The 27,429-nt window shown below is 36.1% G+C and overlaps 1 protein-coding gene across 1 annotated transcript in view; it reads left to right on the top strand.

The window, feature by feature from the left end:
- Window positions 1–367: 367 nt before the first annotated feature.
- LOC109090991 (nuclear receptor ROR-alpha A) overlaps window positions 368–27,429 on the top strand; it is a 259,286-nt gene continuing 232,224 nt past the window's right edge. The window contains exon 1 of the mRNA XM_042715590.1: window positions 368–653. Coding sequence (XP_042571524.1) covers window positions 500–653 — 154 coding nt within the window. The 5' untranslated portion in view covers window positions 368–499. The remainder of the gene's footprint in view (window positions 654–27,429) is intronic.

The raw sequence follows: 27,429 nt of genomic DNA, 5'->3' as shown, positions 1-27,429 counted from the left end.
CTGTGTTAAATGTCAGCTCTCATATACTTTTTGTTATGGCTCATAAACCATCATATACTTTTTGTTATGGCTCATAATATAGTAGATCTGCTCTGACGCCGACTCTGAGGTGCAGGGATTTTAAAAACTTTTATTTTGGTGTTTTGTTTACCTTTATAGGTGAAGCATTATGTGTTTTAAAACGGTAAATGTGCGGCTGTGTCATTAGAAGACGGGCAAAGACACGCAAGTGCCAGTGTTAATAGGTCTCTCACACACATCCATTCATCGGCTATTGACAGTGTGTCCCTGCTGAGCGGCTGCACTGGAGCTTCTCTCTAGCGCTGCCAGTGGACAATCAAACCCACACACCCATGTTAATACCTCTGTCTACACTCGCCTGTTCAACATTTCTTACTTCTGCTAGAAAAATACATAGCTACAGCAAACCTCTGAGCTCTGAATCGCATCGCGTTGCATCGTGATACACCAGCAGCAATAGCTCCAAAAGAAGCACAACATGGAGTCCTCTCCAGAACCAGCGAGCGACCCGGGCAACGGCGTCTCAGAGCCGGTTACCCCGGTCAGGGAAACCCCGGTAAACCTGGAGACCCTCCGCAAAGCTGAGCACCAAGCCCCGGTGCGCCGGCAGAGCTGCTCCAGCACCAACAGAGGTGAGAGACAGTGGTTCTTTGGAATAGATACGACATTGATTCTCCGTAGTGTTGATGAGCAAAACTTCAAAGTGAATTCATTTCAACTTAAATGGCGCGCGCGGCGCGTCAAAATCATTCCAGTGCGTTTGGTTCACTAGAAAAGCGCGCGGTGAATAAGAATAGACGGCATTTATGAAATATATAGGAATTAAGATGATTTCAGAGTTGATGTGCTCGGATTACTGAAGGATCCTGCCATTGTTGTTGAATGTATGACAGCACTGACACTGGAGACTGAAAAATAAACACAAAAAAATCTCATTTTGACCATATTAATGTTAATTTCTGATTCAAAAATTGTGCGAAATAATAAATAGCCTATACATAGGTAGAGATCATAATATTAGCTATAATGTGTGTTCGCTACACAAGTCGAACTTATGTGGACTATTTTTAAAATGAGACTCACGACGCGCAATGTGTTTTTATTTTAATAGATGCATATTTATTTTTTAAGTTTTATATTTACAAATTTCATTCATTAGTTGTCAGCATGCCTCTGGACGTGTTTGGATGCTAGCTGGATGTATTTAAATATTTATTTCGCTTATATAAAATATATTTAAATGCATTTGGTCTTGCCACAATTCTGTAATATCTCATTATAATTGAGATAGGCTATTTCTAAATATGAGTGTTGTACAGTACAGACAGTAGTGTTTTTAGCCACTCCCCCCTCGGTGGCTCCATTCAACTCATCCAAGTTCAGTGCAAAATGTATCTGCGATTATACAGACAAAAAGTGAACAAGTAACACGATACTGTATAAAGTAACAGCGGATGTCTGTTCAGGTTGTTGTGCGTCGCGCAGAAGGGTATATTTAGAGGCTGATACGGTGAATGTGGAATGTAAGCTGGTTATGTAACAAGTTTTGCCATAAACAGAGCAGGGAAAATCATTCGATATCTGTAACGTCTAAGTCTGAGTTCAGAGTGTGTTTTGTATAATTACACTGTGGCGAATGTGTGTAATACTGTTGATAATAACGTCGTCTTTTTTATTGGTTTATTAAATAAGATTGTATATAAAATCACGACTAGAGTCCACTCGCTTTCTAAACGAGAATATAACCGCTGGACTGTAAAGTCAGTGGCGCGCTTGTTTAGTTATTGAATTATGCATTTTTAATGTTTGTCGCCAATCAAAGAATAAGGAGAAATGACGTTGAAAAGCGAAAATTAATTTTACGAGTCTAAGCTCTCTCTCTCTAGCCGTTGTTTCACTTTTCTTGCTTGGTACTTTCCCAGCACTGTGCAGTTATGTAATAGCAGTCAGAAGAGGCAGGTATGGGGAGGCTCTGTCCAGATGGGAGTTTTTAGGCAAGTCTGTGCCATTTTTTTTTTTTTTTTTTTTTTTTAAGAAGGTGATTGACTTTGAGACACTCCTAACCTGCTGACCTATATTCACCCCCGCCCTTTACAGCAGGACCAAAGTGCATCTGGAAGGGAAAGGCAAAAGAAAATACGCCTTAGTCCTGTTATGTAACCCTTGTGTGAATGGGCGATGAGAAACAAAGCGTTCAGTGAGACTGTTCTCTTCGGCTGTGTTAGAAATCCACTTTGCTTTCGCAAGACTTGTTTAACAAACACACCGTGACCTGTGCGGTCAGGCCGTTTAGAATGGTGGGGTCTGATTTATGACTAAAATAATTGATGTCAGAGACATCATGGTTCTACAGCATAAATGATACACAGTCATACCTTAAATATGAATTTTGAAACTCGGATGTTAGTTGCTATAGAAGCAATATAAAGATTTCTGATTCATCAAGGACACACAGTCTCATCCTATTGGAAGCTGTAGTCCTTGTTTTGCAACCTTTTAGCAACTTGCTTGTTTAGAGGTATGACTGTGTAAGATTCACGTTATTGAAGGAATGATATTCAATTAATGTTAACCAGACACGTTAATTGTCTTGTAGCCTAAATAAAAATCCAACATAAAATCAATCCCATAAAATGCTAATGGACAGTACACCAAACAGTTAGCGACAAAGATGGTAGTTGCCTATTAGAGTGGAAAAAATTTAGAAAAGTTTGGCTGAAATTATGATATCCAGAACATAATATTAATAATATATACTTCTATATAATAATACTTTATTAAAATAAAAAATAAGCATTTTTGATTGGCCATTGTGTGCAACTCTGATTGGTTACAATGCTCAACCGGTGCAAAATACACGTCATAGACGCATGACGCAACATGCATGTAAATGCATCTCTATGTTAGCTGTTGTGATTTTGACGCTGAATATTTTTCAGTTTAATTATGCAGCCCTAATAGATACTGTAAGAGAGAGATGGCAAATGTTGCTATAATGAAGTTTCATTTTAAATGCTTGTTGATTTTGTTATTATAGCTTATGGTATCTTTGGCTCATATACATTATTATTATTTTTTTAAGACTGAGTAAATATCAATGTCACAATCAAGAACGTGTTTTAGCAGCTGTGACTGTTAATCATATTTTGGCTGCTTAAACACTTAAATTTGCGGTTTTGTCAGATCTCATAATTACGCACAGTAGGACACCAAATGCGAAACTGATTTATTATTATTATTAACCACAAGCAGTTCGTGGTTTTGCTCGTGGTGTGTCAGTGAGTTTATTAAGCTTTGGCTGCATTGGCTGTGATTGTGGGTGTAGCAGGCAATCTCAGCACAAGGGTGAAATACAGCACTTTCAGTGGATCTATGAAACGGAGCAAACCGCATTGCTTTGATCTCAGGTCAAAAGGGAATATAACTGAGGCTCTTAGAAGAGTTAGGATGACCGGCTAAATTTATAAACAAAATGATAGGAATTTTGTTTCTTTGAATTGAAATTTGTCTTTTATGCATTTAAGTTGAGCGAGTTATTTAAGTTCAAACCAACTTTTTCCATCTTTTATTAAGAAAGTATATAGTAATTTGAGGAAAGGGGACCTTAAACCGCACTTTTAGGTCTGATTCATATTTTTTGGCATTTTTTTTTCCCACTGTGAAAATGAATGTTTATGTAACATATATGTTGTTTGACCTAAATGTCATCCAATAGAATCAGTTTTATAGAAATATTACCTGCATATTCAAGTTCAAACCAAATAGCTTTTTTTTTTTTGTCTTTTTTATTAATTAAATATATAATACATTTTGAGAAAAGACAACCTTAAACTGCACTTGGATTTAAGGTCACATTCATATTTTTGGGGATGTTTTTGGCTGTGAAACTTGATGTTTATGTAATAAAGGTGTCGTTTGACCTGAATGTCATCCAGTGGACTCATTTTTACAAATATATCATGCGTGTTGAATGTTATGGAAAGAAAATCTCAGGAAAGATGTTAGTCCACACCCATTTTGTGTCTCCTTCAGTAACTTTGTATTTTGCCTGCACTATATTATAATCAATACTGTTTAAGTGGTGTATTAGTAATATGCTAAATTCAGTATTTATGTATTTATTTTTACAATAACTGAATCTTTTAGTTTGTTCTTATTTCAGATATATATTTGTCTATTTTTTTTGCACACATCCACATGATTTAACTAAATAAACTTTCAGCGTTTTTTTTTATTGTTTTATTTTTTACTTTTTTTTTTTGATTTAATCATGTTATGTATTCATATTTTAGATATATATTTTCTGGGTTTATTGCACACATCTAAAATTATTTAACAAAACAAAATAAAACAAAAAAAGTAAACGATCAGCCATATTTTTTTTTAAACATCTGAAGTATTCATCAAATTATAGTGTGTTGTTCAGACGGTACACTTAGTTTTATCCACAGAAACCAACTTCTGGATGTGAAGACATTTAGTAAGGAACATATTTTCCCACACATGGCCTTTGACTGTACCCTGTTTTTGCCTGCTATATTATTTTAACCTGTGCTTGTCCAGAAGAACTCAGAGCAGGTCAAACTTCACATTTGACCTTCTAGTAATCAAAAGGCAAAGCTGAAGAGTGGCACATGCTGTTATAATGTGTTGACACTTGACGTCTTGTTTAAAGGAGGTTCTTGAAGGATAACAGAAGGTCAGACAGGGTCAGGCAAACACACACATTCTTAAATCATTTAGAGACTGTGTTATTAATACATTTGGCTTCCTCCAGTGCTCAAGGAGGGAGTTTGAAAACAGTCAATATTAATGCTCTGTTTTTTTGGCTATGGAGGTTCAGGCTTGTAGCTTTTTTTAGGGTTTTTGATCTTATGAAGGTCTATTGCTTTTATTTTACTTGTATAATCTTACATGTAAGAGAAACTGGATGTTTGATTTAAAAAAGTGTAGAGTAAGATTTGGTTGTATTAATTGGGTTGGTGTCAGTTGTGCGAAACAAAAAATATCTAACCCCAAAATAACAACTGTCATCATGTACTCACCCTTATGTCAATCAAAAGTGTTTCTGAAGAATCTTTCTTTAGCTCTTTTCTATATAATGAGAATTCAGTGACTCAACATCCTCAAAAGTAAATATAGTAATATTTTTTGAACAACTTATAATTTCTGCCAGTGTTTTGTGTGTGTGTGTGTTTGATTATGTATTTATTTCATTTATTTAATGATGCTGAAAATTCAGCTTTGCATCACTGAAATAAATAACATTTAAAAATGTAAATTGTAATAATATTTTACTGTATTTATGTACAGTAATACAGTTTTTACTGTATTTTTTTAATCAAATACACCATGGTGAGCAAGAGATTTCTTTCAAAAATATTAAAGGGGTCCTGAACTGCCTTTTTTATTATTTTGTACTGTTCTCTGAGGGCCACTTATAATGTTATCAAGATTTTTACATCAAAAACATTCAAAATTTAGAAGTAATAGGCTGTTTTCTGTCCTGTTTTGACCCCCTCATCAGAATGCTCTGTTTGAATAGTTGTGGCGGATTGTCGACTCGGAAGTAAACACCTACTGCTACGATTGGCTAACAGTTGTGTGTATTTGACAGCTCACAGCAATACCAGCATCATTTTTTAGTTTCAGTCTTTCTGAAAATCCTTGCTGAAATGAAGTGAACCAAAGACCAAGTTCTTACTGACGCTGTCTGGAACTTCATTAAAAATAAAGTTCATCCGCTTTTTCCTTATGTTGGGATCAGAAGGAAGGCAATGCAAAGAATGTGTTTTTCCACAACTTGGCACTGAACAGCATCTTGTTGTTTTCGGAGCATCTTTAGCATTTGGTTTCTGCGTAGACTTGCGTTTGCCTCTTGTTATTTACACTACATGTGAGAAACGGTGGGTGGGGCTAAAAAGACGGTGCTTTAGAAGCAGGCATTGATCTTCTTCTGTGGAGGCGGGGTCTAGCCACACTATTACATCATAAAGTGGCAAAAGGTTTTGAGTTCTGAAACTTACAGGATGTTTTATAGTACAATGACCTCTTATTAGTCAAAAGCTCAAGGGAATTTTGATTTCTGAGTTCATGACCGCTTTTAAAAAGACGTAATAATGTGTAAGTGTAAGTAATGACAAAATGTTCATCTTATTTAAGACTTTAGAAGAAAACAACTTCTTTGATTGTTCAGGTTGGAGTATCTCAGAACAAAGCTCTGCTTTCCAAACTTTTGCCTCTTGCACACCTCCACAATTACACGTGTGTGCAGGAATCGGAGGCTTTGCATCAATCAGGTTGAGTAGATTTGCAGTGTCATGAGCTAGGCTAGTTTTAATGGGTTCCTTCCAGTTAACTCTCAGGCACGGCTGGCGTTTGTTTAGACTTGCATTTGTTGGCGTTGCTGATGCACATGTGTGGAGCAGCGCCTTAACTTAATTTCTCCTTTATTGGAAGACAGTGGAATGACTGTGGGGTCTGCCATCTGTGAAGGACTAGCCTATAATTACTTATTAGTTGGCATTGCAGACAACAATATTTTGCTTGCTCCCAGCCTCGGTGTGAGAGTCTGATGGTGAAATCTGTCACCTGGCGGTGTGCTGATTGACTCTTTCCAGCAGGGGGGATATTTTAGCGGCTGAATGAGCCAAGTTAAGCCCTTTTATTCAAACCCTGCAATTAGCCTAACAGATATTGTGAAGTGACACCAGTGAATAACGTCCTAGTGCCCAGTGTGCTCAAGCTTAACCTGTACACTAACACATTCAACATTATCCCACCCTGTCAGGAGTTTAAAGAATTGGTTCACCCAAAAATGTTGTTTAATCACTGATAAATCTCGGGCAGACGGCACTAAACAGCGCTGTGAGATCTAGTGTGAAGCGGCCGGAATTCAGTGAAGAACACAAATGACACACTGATTTAAACGAGTGTAAAACCAGATGAAACACTGTGCACTGATACAGTCAGAAGGCTTTTCAGTCTACAAATCACCATCATTTACCATGGATTTACTGTAGTAACACTAGCTGCACCATGATATTGTGGCAGAAATGTGAGATATTCATATATGTATGTGTGTGTGTGTGTGTGTGTGTGTGTGTGTGTTTGTGTGTTGTGTGTGTGTTTTTGTGTTTTTTAAAAATAACAAAAAAAGCTTACAAGAACATGCTAACTTTAACAGCAAAAAATCAAACAAACAAAAAGAAATTATAACTATAAATAATTAATAAATAAATAACTTTTCTTGGATGTTTTCTATGCATCATCTTGCACATTTAAATTATTTATTTATTTTTTACTGTCATTATGTGAAAAAGAGTGGCTGCATTCAGAAAAAGGGGATGAAAGTTGTTACTGGGAAGGTACTTTATCAAAAGGGAAACATTTGTACCTAATTAACTCCTAAGGGGCTGTTCACATTCTGCATCTAAAAACGTGTGGAAAACTCCAGCCGCGCCACTTTCTCATTCTTTCCAACGTGCTCTGAGCTTGCGCACCTGTGGCGTCTGCTGTTGCCTAGCAACCATGATCTGTGCACTCCATGACGACTTGGAAGTTTCAGCAAATGATAAATGGATTTCCAGCACTGAAAATCACTTGCAGTAGCTCTGCAACTAAATAAATGAAAAAATTGGTATCCCTGTACAGCTTTGATCAGCTGTTCCTCTGTCTTGGCTAAGCTTTCAAAGGTGTTACAAAAAGTGAAGCTGATTGGTTGATTCTTGTCACATGATCTGTGGTGCGCTTGTGGCATTCTGAAAATTTTAGATGTTTCCATCTCGCTGTGGCGTAGATGTGCCTGGAAAAAACAAGTGCGTCGCAGCACATGAGTGTCATTAGCGCACTGCTTCTATTTTGAGTGTGCTTGCCGCACTTCTACACTTGAAAAAACTTGAGCGCACTAAAGAAGCGACATATGATTGGCCCCTGAAGGCGCATATTGGTCCCTTAAAGATATAGAACCTAAAGTGTACATTGTTTCGTTTTTATACCTTTTTTTCTGTTGCACAGGTTTTGAACGACATGAGGGTGAATTAACAATGACAGGATTTTGACTTTTGGATGAACTGTTCCTTTAACAAGTTGGCTTACTTCAGTCTGGATACAGGTATGCAGTTACATGCTGCTTTTAATGGAGCACACACCTCTTAATGGTTGTCTGGCCGTGGCAGTTGTTTTTGTTGGCTGGTCAGCAGCACCCTGCTGAAAACCCCAGCATGGTACGGGCTCCAGTCACCGGGCCAGTCTGTGGACTTTTAATGTTGCAGCCAGTGCTATTTTCCTGCAAGGGTTTTGGGCAGGAGCGGCAGTGTGTGTTTACCCAGCAATGACAGAAGACGGATGGGCCATAGAGGAGTGGAGGCCTCTAAACAAGGTTTCTGCACCAAAAAACTCTCCTGAAGCCCAGAGCTGGTGTACAGCTTTATCTGACAGCCATGCTTCCAGGAGCTGCTGACATTCTCAAATACCAGGGATGAGGATTTCCCTCAGCTTCAACAGCCTTGTAGAGGAACTCAGCCTTTTGTGCTTATCTGAAAGCAGTTGAATCTACTAATCTTGATCTGAAGTAAGGAAAAGGGCCATTGTGTTACCAAGTGTTGGTCCACTCGAAAATTTAAATTTTTCATTGTTCAATCAGTTAGTCTTTACAAACACACACCAGTTTTTTATTTTATTTTAATAATGTACTGGTCACTGCTTTTCATGCTGTTATGATGAAAAGGGTACAGGCTTCAAAGCTTCAAAAGGATGCTTCGCAAGGTGTAAACCTATGAAAAATGATTTTACAAAAAAACTAAACAAACAAACAAAAAAAAAAAAAACTGTGTGTGTATGTGTGTATATATATATATATATATATATATATATCAACAAAAAAAAAAACTGTGTGTGTGTATATATATATATTTGTCCTTGCGGACCCCAGAGTCTGTCAAAGTTAACATGTTCATGTTAAACATATATATATGTAGGTAAATCTTATAAATATTTATGGTAATTACGGCAAGTAGCACATTGAATTAAACAAACAATTTTGAAGTGGCAAAACTGAAATAGTTAATTACGGCAAGTAGCACATTGAATTAAACAAACAATTTTGAAGTGGCAAAACTGAAATAGTATTTTGTTGTAAAATATATTTAATTTTTTTTTTACCGTTTTGCCACAAAAACTGATTATTTATTCAAATCGTACAATTTTATCATCGTGATTTATTTTACTGCCTTTAATTCACACACATAACTCAAAAATACTGTATTATAGTAATGAGAATATGAACTTTGACAATATTGGTAAAATATGGGATATCTCATACACACACACACACACACACACACACACACACACACACACACACATATATATATATATATATATAGAGAGAGAGAGAGAGAGAGAGAGAGAGAGAGAAATCTTTTATTTTTGCATTACGGTTTTAGTAATGAGAAATTAGAGGCAAATTTTACATAATAATTGTCATAAAAATAAAAAAGTTCTTCAATTAGGCCTCATGCAAATATATAATTTGTAAGTCACTTTGGATAAAATCGTCTGCTAAATGACTAAATGTAAATGTAATAAATTCTTTATTTGATTTTTGTATATATGGACCAGACATTTCTTGAGATTAATAAGAGCCATCCACAAAATTGTTGACTTGTCTCAAATCAGCTGAAAACATCAACTTGGTTCAGCAAAGCCAAGTTGTGTTGTGTTGCCAGGCGAAAGCCAGGCCAACATCCTGGAGTGAAGAACCCAAAATGAGGATCACTGTTTGGCAGCCTTCCTCCTGACATAATGATGCCTCCCTCCCCTTCTTGTTTTTGATCATCAGAGGTGTGATGTATCACATCATGTTATGGTTTAAGATGGGTGTTAGTACGATACGTTTGCTCAAAGGTTAAAGTGTGTCATTTAAGGTATTTCATGTGTGATCTACCGTAAACAATCAGTTAACTTTCCAAAGCACCTTTCCTCCAAAGAGACATCAAATTCTCACCAAGTGCTCTACTGGTTTAGGAGACTGATCACTGATGTGGTTTATATTAGATAAACAGGGCAGAGCAACACGTTGAAGCTGGGAACAATCAATATCTCTTGGAAACCCTGAAACCGTTTTCAGCGTTTTCACGTGAAATTATTGCTGTATGACACAACTCAAAGTCCACTAGAATCTGACTAGTCGGACATTATAAAATCACCTTTGGAGTGAAGATATCATAAATCTGGAGATATCATGAGACTTTCAGTAGTAGCATCATGTAAAAATTCGAAAGAAAGTCTAATTTTTTCGTTATTTTTTTTTTGTATTTGTTCTTGAGTGTGATTTTATTTGAGATTTGATTTAAGCTCATGTGCAGGCATTGGGATTGAAATGCAAGAAAAACAAATTTGTGTAAATTGTTCAGAAAACCAAATTGCTGTATCACACTGATTGCTATGTAAGACAGGTTTTATGAATAGTTTTACTTCATGCAAAAATTTAGGAGTGGTTTTGCTAATTGAATGTGACAATTTATTTAAGAATGGTTTTAGTCAGACATTGAATTGATTAACAATTTTATAAATGATTTTAGTTTTTGAACTGATTGTTGTTGTTGAATTGAATTGATTACAGAAGTGCTTTAACGAGTAGTTACCCAATAAATTAATTTCTTAACAATTTACATAAGAATGGTTTTCAAATAATTGTAAAATAAATGTATTCAGAATTATGTGTGTGTAGGTTTTCAAATAGTTTTAGTTGATTGATTGACAGTTTAATTGATTGTGATGATTTGCGTAAGTCTAAGTATGTTTTTACTTGTTGAACTGGTTAACAATTCCAGTTCCAATAAAAAGTTTCACAAATGATTTCAGTTGTTGAATTGTGATTTACATAAAGATTGATAGTTTAATTTGTACTCATTGATTTGAAAAAACAAACAAACAAAAAAAAAAAAAACCGCAAGAATAGGTTTTTTAAAGTATAATATAGTTTATTTGTTCAATTGACTAGCAATTTCATATAGTTTCACAAATGATTTCAGTTGTTGAATTGTGATTTACATAAAAATGGTTTCATGAACATTTGTAGTGATTTGGAAAAAATACGTACGAAACTAATATGAATAGTTTTTGTTGAATTCATTGCCAATTTACAAGTGGTTTTACATTTTAGTTGGAATAATTGAATTAATTGTGATGGTCCATATAGAAATGGTTTTAACGTTTAACATTTACATAAGAATAGTTTTTTGAATGGTTTTAGTCGGTTAATTAAATGCATAGTTACAAATGGTTTTACATTTTAGTTGGAATAATTGAACTGATTGGGACTGAAAAACTTGTATTGATTTACACTCAATTCAGTTCAATATGAAAACATGCGCAAGAATAGTTTTATGAATGATTTACTTTTTTTTTTTCATTTATTAATGAGGCCCAATTGTTGTTTTATTGCTCAACGTGTATCAATGATAACATCAGAATAGCAGTTTTTAAATTATGCCATAAAGGAGCCTAATACCTTGTGTTAAACCAAACATGCACTGTGATTTTTGATTTCCCTGTCAATCTACTGTAGCAAAACCTTGAAGTTTTGTATGCAACAACATTAATTTCATTGCAGTTGAAGTTCCATGCTTTCCAAGAAACTAGGTCTTGAAAAGTTGAAAAGTTTGCAGATGGTGCAAGAAACATTTTGGCAAGTATTTCAAAGAACTACTACCCAAGGTAGTTTAAATCTTACCATTTTAAACTGCCTTTGAAGTTTACTAGAAGTAAGAAGTGTCCCACATCTCCTATATTGATAGTTCATGGATAATTAATGTTGTGGCGTCCAAATTAGACAAAGTTTACCCTCTTTGAACTAAAAGTTTTGCTCTGATGGGAGAGCTTATTTTGGAGTTAAAGCCACCAGTGGCCAAACTGGGGCTGGCAAATCTGCCCTCCGCTGGTGACAGAACCAGATTTTGATGCAACATCTCCAGCGGCAGGGGACATCTCAGATCTACGTCCCATTTACAGAAGTTAATTTCTGAGATAGACAGTTTAAATAGTAATGAATTAATGTACTCCAGATGCATTATGGGAAGCCTTTAAAGAGGTCTAAATTTACTGTTGTGGGGCGGGGCTGTGACCTAACTAGGCCTGTGGTGTAGTGGGGACGTGAAGCCGAGGTGAAGGAGGTGGAAATGGGCCTCGTAGGGGATCGATAGGATTCCTCAGCGGGATTTACTCAGGCCCAAACAACTCATGATAACGAATGCAAAGTGCTGCAGTCTGTTTTAAATGTCAAATTGGTGCAAACCATTAGCTTTAAAGCATCCAGAAAGAGGAAGATATTCACTTCTCACTCTAGAGTATGCTTTGAGTTTGTATTGGACTGTGACAATTGCTAGCTGTCGTAAAAGAGCAAAGTCTAGCATCTAGCAAATCCTAGACCTTTTTTTTTTTTTTGTCACGTCTTGCTCTTTTCCGTTGTTCTCATTTTGGCTGCATCTGCTGATGGATAATGTTAACAAATAGCCAAACAGCTAATAATGCGTTGATCTTTTCCATGTTGAATATCCTGCTTTGTGGAAATATGTCAGAAATATGTCACACTGCGGAAGAAAGATTGTTTGACGACTGACTTTACCACATTGACAAAATATAAAATACAACACAAAGAATCACTTCTGAAATGTAGGCTACTTGTTTTTGAGTAATAACTTTGAAGGACTTGGGCAGGAATGAAAAAAATAAGAGGCAAATGTTATTGAAAGGAATAGTGTTTTTATCATGTGGTAGCTACGTTTAGAGGTTTAGGGCTTTCAAGTTGCACTTACAGTAAGCCAAACTTAAAATGAGCCAATTTCTGCGGAAGGCAAAAAGAAAATGCTTTGTTTCCATTTTGTCTTGCTGTTTTGTAATGGACACAGAAGTTGTGTAATGTCTGCTTTTCATCTTAAAATGTTCCCTCACAAGATGTGTTTACCATGCTCATAAAAGCAAGTATGGAGGAGGGACATGCTAAAGAAGGCCAATTTCCTGAACTTGGCCTGACTTTTTCTGTGCATGTATCTGCTGTGAATTTCGAATCATTGAAGTCACAACATCTGGCTTGTAATTTGCGTGTGTGTGTGTGTGCATCTTACTTTTTTTCATAGTATCTCTTTGTTTCATGAATTACGCAAACACCTATTCTTCATTCACTTGTATCAAATATAATTTTTAGGCCTTACAGCCCCAGATGTGTTTTATGCATGTAATATTCATTTATTCAGCCAATTCTGAGTATAATTGATTTTGACTTGTTTTAACACGCGTTCAGATGAATAAGTTAAGTGACTGTTCATCCTTCTCCTGTTAAAACAATTTCGGGTCCCCTAACAAATAAAAATCGGGCTGATCAAAAAGATAAGCTGCGTTTTGAATTAGTGTCACCCAGTGTACTTGATTATTCATATATGATTAAAAAGCGGCGCCTAATCCAGTAAATAAAGTTGAAAAGAGACAGAGATTCTGTCCCTTCAGGTGCGGCATGCTCTTAATCAAATTATCCTCACATCCGGGCATGTCGTATTCTTCTAACACACCCCCGGTGACTTCTCAATGCAGATTATAATCAGCTCCTATTTTCAGTCTTTGATTAAAATCGTGCAGGCTTGGACAGACTCGGTTCTTCCTGTGACGATTCAGCCAGCTAATTATTAATATCAGAGACCCACTCTCTATAGCTTTTTTTTTTTATGTTCACCAATTACAGTGAACCAGTGGACCAGAGTGGTTAAACAATGCCCATAACTATTAATCATGTTGAGTCACATTGGATGTGAATCCATTAGTTCATTCTTATTTAAATGTCTTACAGTGGTTGGGAAGGGACAAGGTTTCGCCGAGGACTTGGTTTGTCCTTACTGACCTTCAACTTAACTCTCTCAGGCTAAGATTTCACCATTTATTCTACCATTATCCTTTTAGGTACTTATTAAATTATGTTAAATTAAGCCATGTGCACTTCTGTTCATTTATCAGTTTAAATTGAATAATTAAGGGTTGTCTCAGTCTCAGTCGGTGATACCAAAACATTCTTGATACCAATTTTGATACTACACGAAAAGCTAATTTGATATTTAGAATACACCTTCATTTAAAATGTTAATTATTTTAGATATTGAAGTTGAGTTTAATATTTAGGCATGCATATTTGTTTGTGTATTTTTAAAAATTAATTTAACATTGATTTCAGCAGATTTTCAATTAAATAGTCATTGTAAGCCATAGGATGAATAAAATATAATTTAGAGATAAAAGGAATAGTCTATTTCTGCTCATCCCAAAATGTTTGTGATAGACACAGATCAATACTTTCTTTCCATAGTTGGCTTGTGATCTTGATTTTAATTAATTAAATGATTGTGTACTTTGTTCAGCAATACTGTAGAAAGACTGGATTCATTTATTCATTCATTCAAAGTATTAATTTTAGTATTTGCACTTTATAACCCATTTACACTGAGAGTTCAGCATTGGATATTATTTTTATTACCAGGACCTTTTATCACGATACTTACTAGAAAAACAAAAATTGAAGAATGATTAATTGTCCCTTTTGAATTATAGGATTTTTTTTCCATACTATGGAAGTCAACGGCTACCAGGAACTGTTTGGTTACCCACATTCTTAAAAATATCTTCTTTTGTGTTAACAGAAGAAAGAAACTCATACAGATTTTGAACAGCATGAGAGTGAGCAAATGATGACAAATTTAAGTGTGTCATTGTTTTCATTCATCCAAGTCATTCACTTCATGATGTAACAAATAATCTAACAGCCAAGCAAAAGGCAGTTGCTTAGGTTCTGAACACTATAATTTTACCCAGACTTTCATTTGGGATCTGAGTAATTATGATTTACAGAGTCCGCGAGAAACTTTGGATTGTTAACTTGTGACCCAGTCTTTTCTCATGTGATGTCATAAACAGAAGATGAGATTTCTCTTTTACGTAATGAATAGTTAATCTCAGCTTGTGGATGGTTGGAATTGATGGAGCAGTGATGGAGAACGACATTTCCACTGGACTCTGGCAGTGATGGAGAACAGGGCTCTCCCGCTGTCGTGTTTGCTGCACCAACCACGTCCCTCCATCTTCAGGACAAAGTTTATCAGCCTTATCGATCAGTGTTTTACCACTTTATTTTCCTAATGAGGTGCCTGGGATGCAATAATTAACCCTATGTCAGGTTATTAAAAGCCTATTTTTAAGTGACAGACAGAAATAGACATACAGAAGTGCGAAGATGGAAGCCATCAGTTAATGTTCAAGGATTTTAAAATGTGAAATTATTCCTTTCCGAGACCCCATTATAATTCCTGCATTAATATCAGTTTAAAAGATTGAAGTTTTTGCCACATGGCTGGCAGATGTATAACAATTGATTGCATTTTAACGAAGAAAAAGTTAGATGGAGCACAATGGTGCCACTGTGTTTGAGGAAATTCGCTTCTTCTGAAACTCCTTTGTGGGATGGCAAAGGTTGTGTTACATTGATCTGAATGCAAATTTGACTAATCTTGATATGCATCTACTCAAACAGCAAGATACTTTCTGAATTTGTTTATCAAATCATCTGTTTTGCCATTTTAGGAGCGCAAGCCATTGTGATTTCCGTAAATGAATACTTCATCCAAAAAAAATCTATCATTAATAGTACAATTAATAATAACCCGTAGGGTGTTTTTTTTCGTTCATTGGAACAGAAAGAAATTATTTCTTCAAATAGATCTCCTTTATACAATGACGTTTCATGGCCTCTCCATAAATAGCAAAAAAATCTCTATGAAAGTAATTCATACAACTGTTTTTTTTCAAGACTTCAGAAGTAAAATAAAGCAACTGTTATAAACTGAATTATATATATGTAATTATTCACTCATAATAGTCACCTTTCAAAATATGGCACAATATTGGACTTCAGTTTCATAGAAATGTTATTGGTTCTTGAGTGTCTAGTAACTGTTCGCTCTCAAGTAGTTTAATGGTCCACTGCTTTGGCACTGAGGGAATAAGCTCTATGTTGAATGAATGTTTGTTTTTTCACATTGTACGGTTGAAAGTACACCTCTGGTCTGCAGATACACTTTAGGAAATGGGTAGTATTGAAATTATTATGTGCCAGGCTATTTATTAGACACATCTGTGATTTGTATCAGCGGGAGTCCATTTGCTGTGTGCTGCTCTGCGACTTCCTTCCCTGTGACAGTGATTGACCCTTCACTGTGGTGTTGACACCATACATGGCAGATTGTCTGCTTTTGAAACACGCTAAGGTGAATGACAATCTTTGGTTTTAATTGATAGCAAGAATTCTCATTATATTTCAGTTTGCATTTAGGGGGTTGTCCAGTGGAGGTTTGTTAATTGCTAGTTGGATTAGAACCTTTTGGACTTCTCTCTTACCTGGCTGGAAGCCACTGTGTCTTCTCAAAAGAGCCACTTCATCTCTGTCAGGGCCAGGTGGAAATTTGCTACACCGTTCTAATTGGACAAAGTGCCTTTCAAACTCCCAGCCATCACTCACAGGTCGGATTAACGGAGCCAGTGAGGTGTCAACATAGGTTCCCCGCTCACTTTCGCCCTCCTTGTGGCCTGAGGCCTAATGTTCACTGCCGCGTGCTCTATCACTCAGTGCAGAAGAAAAAAAACGAATAAAAAGAACACCTCAGTGAACAAAAACACATTGCGCAGTTGTTTCCATGATACTTCAGTCTGTCAAGATGACTGAATTACTTGTCGTTTACTCAGTACCCCTGCCTTCAATAAAGCTAATGAGTCATGAATGCAGCATGTAAATGTGCTAAGCACGACTAGCGTCTGGTCATGCAAAATAGCAGATTATCCAGTTTTCTGAGGCACAGCTATTTTAAATAGTTTCTTATAACACTGATTTAGACTTTTATAACCAAATTGTTATGTTTAAGGTTTGTGACAAGCATATTGATGCATTAGATAATGTAAGTTGATTATAAGAAAGTCAACCATAGATCCGAACTGTGAGCAATTAACACGTACGGAAATCGTGAGGGTGAAGGATACATGTGGAAAAACTGAAAATGTGAGTTAGCTCATTTGTGCTGTCTCCTCTGTTGAAACTTCCTTTAAAATGGATTGAATAAGATGGCACATTTACACTGTCCTTCTAACATAAGTTTTACTACTAATTTGTTCTGCAGAGATTGCGCAGGCAGGAAACCAATGCTGGGTGTAACAAAGAACTGACAAATAAGTACTGTCAGAGTACAAAAGCTGGCAGCTGGGACGCGATGCTTAAGTACGTACTTGAGGGTGGTGATTTGATCCCACGTGGGAGAGAAAGTGGACAGGGGGAGATTGATGGTGGTGTCCTAAAACAGACATATAACACCTGATTGAGCCCTAAAGGCATCGGGCCTAGCACAGAGCCCTGTTGTACACACTTGCTTATAGGTGAGCAGCAACACCCCCCACCCTAAAATGCTTCATGCAAATTCATGGGACACATTAAAGGATTATTCCCAGGAAGGTTGTGCCAACATAGCCCAAAGCATTTCACATCTCCTGATCTGAGCATGAGCCACACCTGGGAGAAAAACAACATACACAGGTAGTCATTTGTAGTAGCAGCAAAGTGCATTAGCTGTAACTTGCCGTCACAATGCCAGGGTGTTGAGAAATGCATTGATATACAGTTGCTAAGGTGTTCTGAGTTTTTTTTTTTAGCTTGTTGCTATGCAGTTGCCCAGGGTGTTTGGTTGTTTACTTACTGGCCCAAGTCAAAAGTGTTCACCCCAAACTCTCTTTAATATTCTCATACCTTGGTTCCTCTTTTAGTGTAACCCTGCTGTTTCTTTTTCTTTGTTTGGCTTGTTTTATCTCTCAACAAAAGTTGTCAGATCACGTCTGCACACTTCAACAGGAAATGTGATTTGAGGTTTTATGGGTTGGACAAATTTTTAACCCTATGTATTGAGCAATGCACTCTGTTCTAACTTAAGTACGTCAGACAGGAGAGATGCAGTGTTCTTTTGTAATTCATTTAGCTTATACCACATTTATAGGGAAATTATTTTACAAAATAAAATATTCCATTTGAATAGCTTTGATGCACATGGTGGCGGACTTGGTATGTGAAGTATTCATCTGTTTGAAGTAACTCACCAAAACATTTTTCTTTCTCTGTTATTTCTTCCTTTCATTGAAAACCACAGCTGCTTTGTTGAAACATCTGAGCAGGCCAGCGGCCAGAGGAATGTGGAAATAGCTCTGTGTTGAAACCAATGTGTTCAGTGTGTGTGTGCACCTGAGGCACTGCTCCGGTTATCTCACAGCGGTGTAATCTTCATACTTTGCAGACACACCAGCGTGACCTCCCTAAAGGATCCGCTGTTGCTCTTCCTGACCCTCCGCTGAACACTCTTGGAAATGTTCCTTGAAAACCACTCTATTGTCTTTTTGCCACAAATAGCTTGTTACTCCATTGTACATAAGCGTGAGAGTATTTCTTTGTCAGTGTTTTTTTGCAATGTGGAATATCACATAAAACGGGGCAGAACACATTTTTAGGCTGCTTACACACTGATTTTTAAGGATGTATGTATCGATATATCACAATACAGTCATACACAATACTCTTGATATATATATATATATATATATATATATATATATATATATATATATATATATATATATATACACACACACACACACACACACACACACACACACACACACACACACACACACACACACACACACACACACACAGATACACAAACATGCCCACTGTCTGTCAAATAAATTAGATATAATGTAAATAAGATTTGTTTTATGTTTTTGTAAGTCTCTTTTTGTATGCTCACCAATGCTGCATTTATTTGATAAAAAAACAAACAATAAAAACAGTAATATTGGGAAATGTTTTTGAAGTTAAGAATAACTGCTTCCTATTTGAACATAATTTAAAATGTAAGTTATTCCTGTGATGTCAAAGCTTAATTTTCAGCAGCCATTACTCTATTCTTCAGTGTCACATTTCTTCAGAAATCAAGGTTTTCGACTGGCAAAATTACAGTTCTGTCAAATGGCACAAAACTTTCTTATACTGGCCTGGGACAGTGGGCCATCTTTACTATTGAGCTCTTGAGATCCTTTTATCCATATTTTTATTTATTTGTGCATTTATACCATGTCCTATGGGGTTTAGACTAAGTAATTGAAGACTAAGTGAGAGATCACCAATGTCACGCTGCAACAGAAGATGCAGTGAAATTTTATGACTTATCCGTATGACAAGACAAAAACACCCATTATGCACTGTACATATACAGTAGCTGAAAAATGCACTGTAGCCCTGTCTCTCACAGGACGTACAGTTGATTGCCTGAGCCGGCGCGCACGTGTGGGGCAGATGGCAGAGGGCTGCTGGATAATAGATCTCAATATTAACTCAAAACCATGCTGGGCGTGTTGGTGGATGACGCTTGGTGGAGTAAGGGAGAAGCGTTGACCTTCTGTCCTGTCATTTAGCCCCTCACGCCCCCCTGTGCTGCACTCAAATTACTTTATTTTACCCAATTAAAGGAGACGGCTGAGCATGGCGAGCTCAGCCATTTTTCGCTTTGTGACACACGCCACGCTCTCACCTGGATGCACGCTACATTAGCGCTCTGTCACTGGGAGATGTGGAGAGAAGGATGGCAGTGGGAAGTCTTCCGTACGTCCTGAGATTGATGTAGTGGACACCATGTGACACATTTACTGGCATCTTTACGAACTTTATTATAAATGGCTTTCACCTGTGATTGCGACACCCTGATCACCATACCAAGTTCAATTACCAAATTATCCAAATGTAATTTTGTTTTTCTTGGTAATAAAGTATGTATACAGTATGTGTGTGTGTGTGTGTGTGTGTGTGTGTGTGTATATGTATATATAATGATTTTTTTTGGGTGCGCCACAAGTAGTTATGGTCTGAAACGCATTGTCTTTATTTGACTGTGCTGTCATATTAGCAAAATTTTGCACACAAAATGTACTTTCATTGTCAATATTGTAGCTCATACAGAAATCACTTTCAAGCCAAGCAGCTTTCTGTTGGTGAATCCAAGACACCAACTTGAACATGAGCAAAATCTGTGTGGGGAATTTTTCGCCATTATGCGAAAATCCTGATTGCGTGGATTCCTATCTAAATAACTGGAATTCTGCTACGAAATTTGCCCAAGAATTGTGACCACACATAAAGAATAACAAATTGGGAAATTAGTGGTAAAACACTGGGAAACTGATAGTGAATTTGACTTTTTGAAGAATTTGTTCGTAGAATTATGTGCCTCCCACTCACATCTGCATGGGTGCGGTCTTTCTTATCTATTATTTGTAATAACATAAGAATATTCGATGCAGGCACTCTATTTTTAGAATCAGCGCTCTTGTGCAGTTTGAATTGTGGGACGACAAATGCACCAAAGTTTTCCTGTTACAGATCAAGAAACAAGAAACACTGTAGAGTTCTTTTGTTTCCTTTCATATCTTGATGACAGAAGCGCACATTCGCAGACAATGCTCTGCAGTCTCGTGTGTGTGTGACGGAGATGGGCTGTGCGATGATGGCGGAGGGCTTTAACAGCCATGCGAGCACAGATTATGTGCTTGAAGGGGTGGAGGCCCGTGCCAGCAGTGACAGTTGGACTGGGAATTGGCGGGAGCCTCAGCCGTGCGGCACAGACCCGGCTCGGAGGACCCATCGGGTCTGAGCTGCATCTCTTCCCTTGCGGCAGCTCCTCGCAGGGATGCGGGCTGGCAGCTCCAGGCGGCCTTATGGGAGTAAACCGGCCCCTCGATTGTCTTGATGAAGTGCTGGTAATAGCAGGAGGCTTTTGAAGAATGATGCACTTGTTTGAGGAGGAGCGTCTTTTACCTCTATCCAGCTCAGGCTTGGCCGGGCTTTTGTCGAACTGCATGTCTTTGCTGCGATGCCCACGCTCTGTGACGCCAAGGGGCCCGAACGTCTGTCATTTGTTTTACTTTCAACTAAAAGTTGATGGTTTACCAATAAAGCCCTCGAGTGCTTGCATGAAGGCATATGGAATTGTCGTAGGCCCAAAGCTCAAGATGGCAGCAAGAGAGGAGAAAGTAGTATGAAATTAAATACTGTATGTCAGTTTGGTTGAAATGTTTCTTAAAATGGGTTAATCAGACATATATCTCAGGTGTCAATGATAAGTTTGGCACTAAAACATGTTGGGATTGTTACCCATATGCCTTGAGTCCATAGATATTTACAAAAATCAGGACATCTTTAGATACTTTATAGTTTAACAGTGTACCTACTAGTAGTGGGAAATATATAATAAGCAAATATATCATTTTGTACACATTTTTATTGAAAAAAAAAAAGATTAAAAACCATTATAAGTAAAGTCTTTCCACTTTGTGAAGTAGTGAAAATTGAAAGATAGCAACAGTAACTAACAGAGGTGGAAACTTTCCTTATTTAATTTTTTTTTTCTTTTTTAGTCTCTTATGTTAACCTAGGCTGCATTTATTTAATCAAAAATCCAGAAAAAACTGTACATTTGTTACAGTAAAATTATTTCTTTTTAAAACAACCATTTTCTATTTTAATATATTTTAAAATGTAATTTATTGCTGTGATGCAAAGCTGAATTTTCAGCATCATTACTCCAGTCTTCAGTGTCACATGATCCTTCAGAAATCATTCTGATTTACTGATTTGCTGCTTAAAAATTTGTATTATTAATTCTAAAAACAGTTGCGCTGCTTAATATTTTAATATTTACATTTTATTTAGGATCTTTTAATGAATAGGGAAAAAGAAAAAGAAAAACATTTTTAAAAGTCTTTTGTGACATTGTCACTTTTGATCAATTAAAAAAAAAGGGTAATTTGTTTTAAAAGACAAGAAATCTTATTCACCCCAAACTTTTAACTTTTGCAGTCTATATCGCAATATAATATTTTTTAGAATATATTTGAATATTTATATATTAACATGTTTCCTTTTTACATCTTTTATATACAGTACTACAGTTATATACAGTACTATTTTCTACTATATTAAAGGTTCAAGATGATTTAATTATTATGTCAGATTATTTTCAGGTTATATGTGCAGGCAGAAAGTTTCATATTAGTTCATCAGATTTTTAATCAAAACCTATAATTGCAAAAAATATGTGAGCTGTGTTTAAACTTCAATCCAGACAGGTCTGTGTTCATTTACAGTTCTGTGTACTGAAGCATTTGCCACTCTATTACTCTGAGCAGCTTTTGATGTAGTCCATTGAAGTGCGAGCGTGCGCGTGTGCTTCTGAAGTGCGCTGGAGTGGTCTAATAGGGAAAATAAGCATTTTCTGTTGAAAGTGCCTCCACTTGACAAGCTATATATTTCTAAAGTGTCATAAATCTCCCATGAGTCTTAGCCATAGTCAAAAACAGCAGCATGTGCATTTCTACGCACTCGATCTGCAGCGTTCCATCAAACCATGGCTATAATCTGTGCAAATGACAAAAGTTCCATATTGTCATGTTAAGACTGAATTTACAGGTTAATTTTTTTTCGGCTAGAAACATTTGCCCTGTGACCCAACTCTTCAAAACTGTTATGGCTCAAAATCTGCAAAGGGATAATTAAATGCAACAAATGATGGAAAGATTGGTCATCTTTTATTGCATCTTTTATTTGATCAAACCTTGATAATTGCCTTAATCTTTTTTTAAACAAGTGAGAAGTTGAGCAAAGTAAAAATCACCTGTCGATTTCTGTGTGTGAACAGCAAATTTATACTCATGTGGGTTATTTATTAGGTACTGAACGTTATCAGACAGACAGCATGTTGAAGCCGATCAGGCAGCCATTTTCACCATCTTTGAAAGCGATGACGTTGTCAAAACATCCAGTTGTGTGGCTTTTCCTGGAAATGTGTATGGTGTATGGTAATAATAGTTTATATCTTAGGCGGCAAGAACTCAGTGAAGTGATTGTTTTTAGTTCTAATATTCCAGCTGACAACCAGTCTAAGATTTTGATGATGTGATAACATGTGTAAGGGGGGAACTAGGGATGTAACTATTAAACGTGAGCCGGTTGAAAATCGATTCAAATATGTGACGATTCAAATCGATTAAGATTCTAAACAAATCGCGATTCATTTAGGTGTAGGAGTTTATATGAATGTTTGTCTGAGGGGAACTTACTGTCTTTAGAAAAGTTTAGATGATATTTTTTGTTTTCATCTTGCTTCTGTATAATGCATATTAAAGTTCATAAGTGCAGCGCTGCTTTGTTTACAGCGGAAACCAAGGAAACGCTTTAAGCGCCACCTACTGGCAGAGAGTGAATCTGCGTCTCAATCAGCTCGTCTGCTGTTTCTGTTTCATGCAGATATTTTTTATGTATAGTTTCACAAAACTGAAGTCAAACCATTCTGTTTTTGCTTCAAATTTCGAAATTATACAATTTAATTTAGATTAAAAACTGCTCATGTTGAATGTATGCAGCATCTTTGTTTGGATCATGATTAAAATGCAGTGGTTGCCTCTCATTTTAAATGGAAAGAGCACAGACAAAGCCTTATTTTGTTTATGAAGAGATTTATTTTTTTTTGTTGCTTATTTATTTGATTAGGGACTTGTTTTAAAATTTTAATTTAGTTTTGTTATTTACATGTACATTATGTTTAAATTTTGTTATTTAGCAGACGCTGTTATCCAAAGCTACAATAGATGCAATCAAAACCAACAAAAGAGCAATAATATGCAAGTGCTATATTAGTATATTATTATAGTGTTATATTTCAATTTCACAAAGAAACATGCAGCATTTTGTCCAGGCAATAATAAAAGGACACATTTAATTTATAATTTGTCTTAAATCTCATTTTGTGAAAAAAAAAAAAAAAGTGAATCGAATCGTGAGTTGTGTGAATCGTTACATCCCTAGGGGGAGCTATATTTGATTTCTGGGTACTAGTAGTATAAAATAATGTTTGAAATGCATTTTGCATAGTTCATTATACATATTTTAGGGAATGAAGTTCATTTTGTGGCTTCAATAATTACATGTTACTCAGAGACTGACATTTTTGGCTCATCAAAAAATGTTACATTCAGCTGTTGCAAATTTGTTGACTTGTGAAAATCTTTTTTTAACCATGAAAAGGAATGATTTTGATGCAGAAAGTTGTCTTAAAACAAAAGCCTTTTATTTAAGCCCATGAAAATGCACATCCTGTTGTAAATAATAGTGAAAAATCACTTTTTAAAGCTGTTGTTCCTTTATTACCTCTTAGCAGATTTTGACTCTTATAATAAAACTGGTTATAAATGAACCAAGCTGTACTTCATAAAGTGCTTTCAATCAGTTATGCTCCCTTTACTCGCTCACAGCAAAGCGAGCATGGGATGTTCTTGAACTTTGACCTCGCCTGTCCAGGAATCCTGTTTGTCCTCTTCACCTCGTTCCGGGCCAACATCGCTGTTCCTGGAGACTCCATTAGGAAGTCCAGCGTGTCCTTGGAAGTCTCCTCTCTTATTCATCTTAACTTCTCCCTTGTCTTACGTCTCTCTCTCATTTTTTCCTTCTCCTGAAAGTAGGTCGGAGGTTATTACACTTAATTTGATATAACAGCCCGACCGATTCAGTGGAGCACCTTGTCAGACACAAACAATAGATAAAGCCCAAAATATAATGTGAGGTAAAGAATGCTCTGATATTCCCAGAGAATGTTCCCCTTAGAGATCTGAACATTTGTCTGCATATATTTGCAAAGAATTCAGCCCGAGCTGGAGAGAGTGGAGGTTACGGGGAAAAATAAATCTATTTTCATACATGTTGAAGTTAAGTCTCTTCCTGCAGGAACTATAGAAAATCGCTCTATTGTTCCAGCGAGACTCGGTTTGGTTTTTGTCTAACATCTACATCCAGTGCTATTGTTAGGGCTACTCGTGGTGAGTCGCGATGTTTAGTTTAGAACCAGATCTGAGATGGGCGGCTTTCTTGTGTAACATTACAGCTTCCAGGGCCAAGTGCTACAATGACGAGGAACAAACAGATGTTGACACTTGTATAATTGGTGAAAAGCAGCAGCGAGCTTTCTAATGTCAAACAGCGGTGCGATCAAAAGGTTTTAATTTCGGTTGACCCCTGTACATCTGGCAGGCTGTCTGAATGGTGCTGCTGACAAATTACAGGTACTCAGCGGTGTTTATGACTACAGAGGCATGAAAAGAGGGTCTCACATCACAGGTAGAGCCGATAAACGGACAACCAGCTGTACAGCGCTGAACATAAAGTGCCAAGTCATAAAGCTATCTTAATTTAGCAACTTGTACAGTATTTGCCTTGTATGATGAGTCAACATGAAATTTGTTCTTTCTTACTTTTTACTCTTTTTATATATATATATATATATATATATATATATATATATATATATACTTAATGATATATATATATGTATATATGTATATGTATATGTATATACATGTATTTATTATATATGCATATTTGCTTTTTATATATATCTGATATATTATATATATATATATTATATTAGTATGTAATTACTATGTACTACACTACTGTGTAATTACTATGTAATGTGTAATAAACTTTTTATTTAAATAATATGCTAGTAACTTAATAAAAAAAACTACTGTGTAATTACTAATCCTAAATTATAATATGAAAAAAAAAAAAAACTATTTAAAATAATATGAAAAAATATTTAAGGTACTGTTAAGAAGTTTTTTCAAATGTTTTTGAAAAGTCAGTTTTTTTTTCACCAAGGCTGCATTTATTTAATTGAAAACACGGCAACAACAGAAATATTGTGAAATGTTATTGCAATTTAAAACAACTGTAATTCATTCATGTGATGCAAAACTGAATTTTCAGCATCATTATTCCAGTCTTCAGTGTCGCATGATCCTTCAGAAATGATTTTAAATACGATGATTTGATACTCAAAAAACAATTTAAAAAAATAAGGTTGTGCTGCTTAATATTTTTGTGGAAATAGTCAGTTTTTTTTTTTCTTCAGGTTTCTTTGAATAGAAATTTAAAAAAATTGCTTGAAATAGAAAACATTGTCACTTTTGGCCAATTTAGTGCACCCTTGCTGAATAAAAGTTTTAATTTCTTTAAGAAAAAACTTACAGATTCTAAACTTTTTGAATGGTAGTGTATCTTAAGTTAATATGAACATTTTTGTTATATATAGATTGTGGTCTCCTAGCATCCCCTTGGGACCATAGTTTTAAAAACTCTTACTGACATAGAGACCACTTTTCATGTTCCGGTACATCCTTGATGAGTAAAATAAACTTTATTTTTCTCTTTGAATATTCTCTCACATTTTTTGATAATAAAATGTTGACTTTAATGTCATTTGATTATTAAATCAAAGTATCTTGTAGATGTTCACACTTACCCCGTTAGACATTTTTGAATCAGCGCAAGGCGAGTAATATAACCAAACAAATATATTTCCTTGTTTAATTGCAAACATCAGCTCTTAGATTCTTAATTACATTCATTCTTATTGAATTTTAAATAAAATCCAGTCTGCTGGCTCCGTCGTACAGTGTGAATTTTTGTTTGGGCTAGTTATCACGAAGCTGTCACATTTAATGAAACTAAATTGTCTAAATAAATTATTTCGTGCAGTTTTATAATTATGGCTTTGGCAGTGGTTCTTCCTGCACTGAAGAATTTAACAAGCCCACAACGCCACCATCATCTCGCATGAAATTCATGTTGAATGTGACATTTTAATTGGAGTAGTATTCCCATTAATTGGACAAACTGATATGGGAGTCTGTGGGGGAAAGGTACACTGGGAAGAGAGCGATTCAGAATTCAAAATTCCTGAATTAGGATTTATCAGCTTCATTTTTGTGGCTGTTCTCTGATCAGGGAGCCGCTTAAGCATGCGTCGTCTCAGCGGAACCGCCAGCTCGCATTGTCTTCATTAAAAGCGATTAAGGAGTAGGTCAGTTTCGTCTGCTCAGCTGGTTTGAGTGCACTACGGCGGATCGTCGGAAGTATCTTCATCTTCATCTGTTTGGGGTCTGTGGGTCTGGTTAGGCAGTCAGGCAGGAAACCAAAGCTGTCAGGTTTTTTTTTTTTTTCGTGTCTGATTATATGTCAAAGCGAGTCAAAGCAGCACATTTTCTGCCTTTTTGAGTTTGTTTTGAGCATGTACGTATGAGTGCGTAAAAATAAGAACATTTTCCACAGACTTTTTTGCATGAAACAAACTCATTGAACAACTCACACATGCTTCTAATTACATATTATACCTGTATTTGAATATTAGTCTATACTGTCATTATCTTTCTGGAATTGGTGATGAATTGGTTCAC

Source organism: Cyprinus carpio, chromosome A25, assembly GCF_018340385.1.
Source record: "Cyprinus carpio isolate SPL01 chromosome A25, ASM1834038v1, whole genome shotgun sequence".
In the NCBI taxonomy this organism is placed as follows: Eukaryota; Metazoa; Chordata; class Actinopteri; order Cypriniformes; family Cyprinidae; genus Cyprinus; species Cyprinus carpio.
This window is presented reverse-complemented; position numbering and strand designations above follow the sequence as displayed.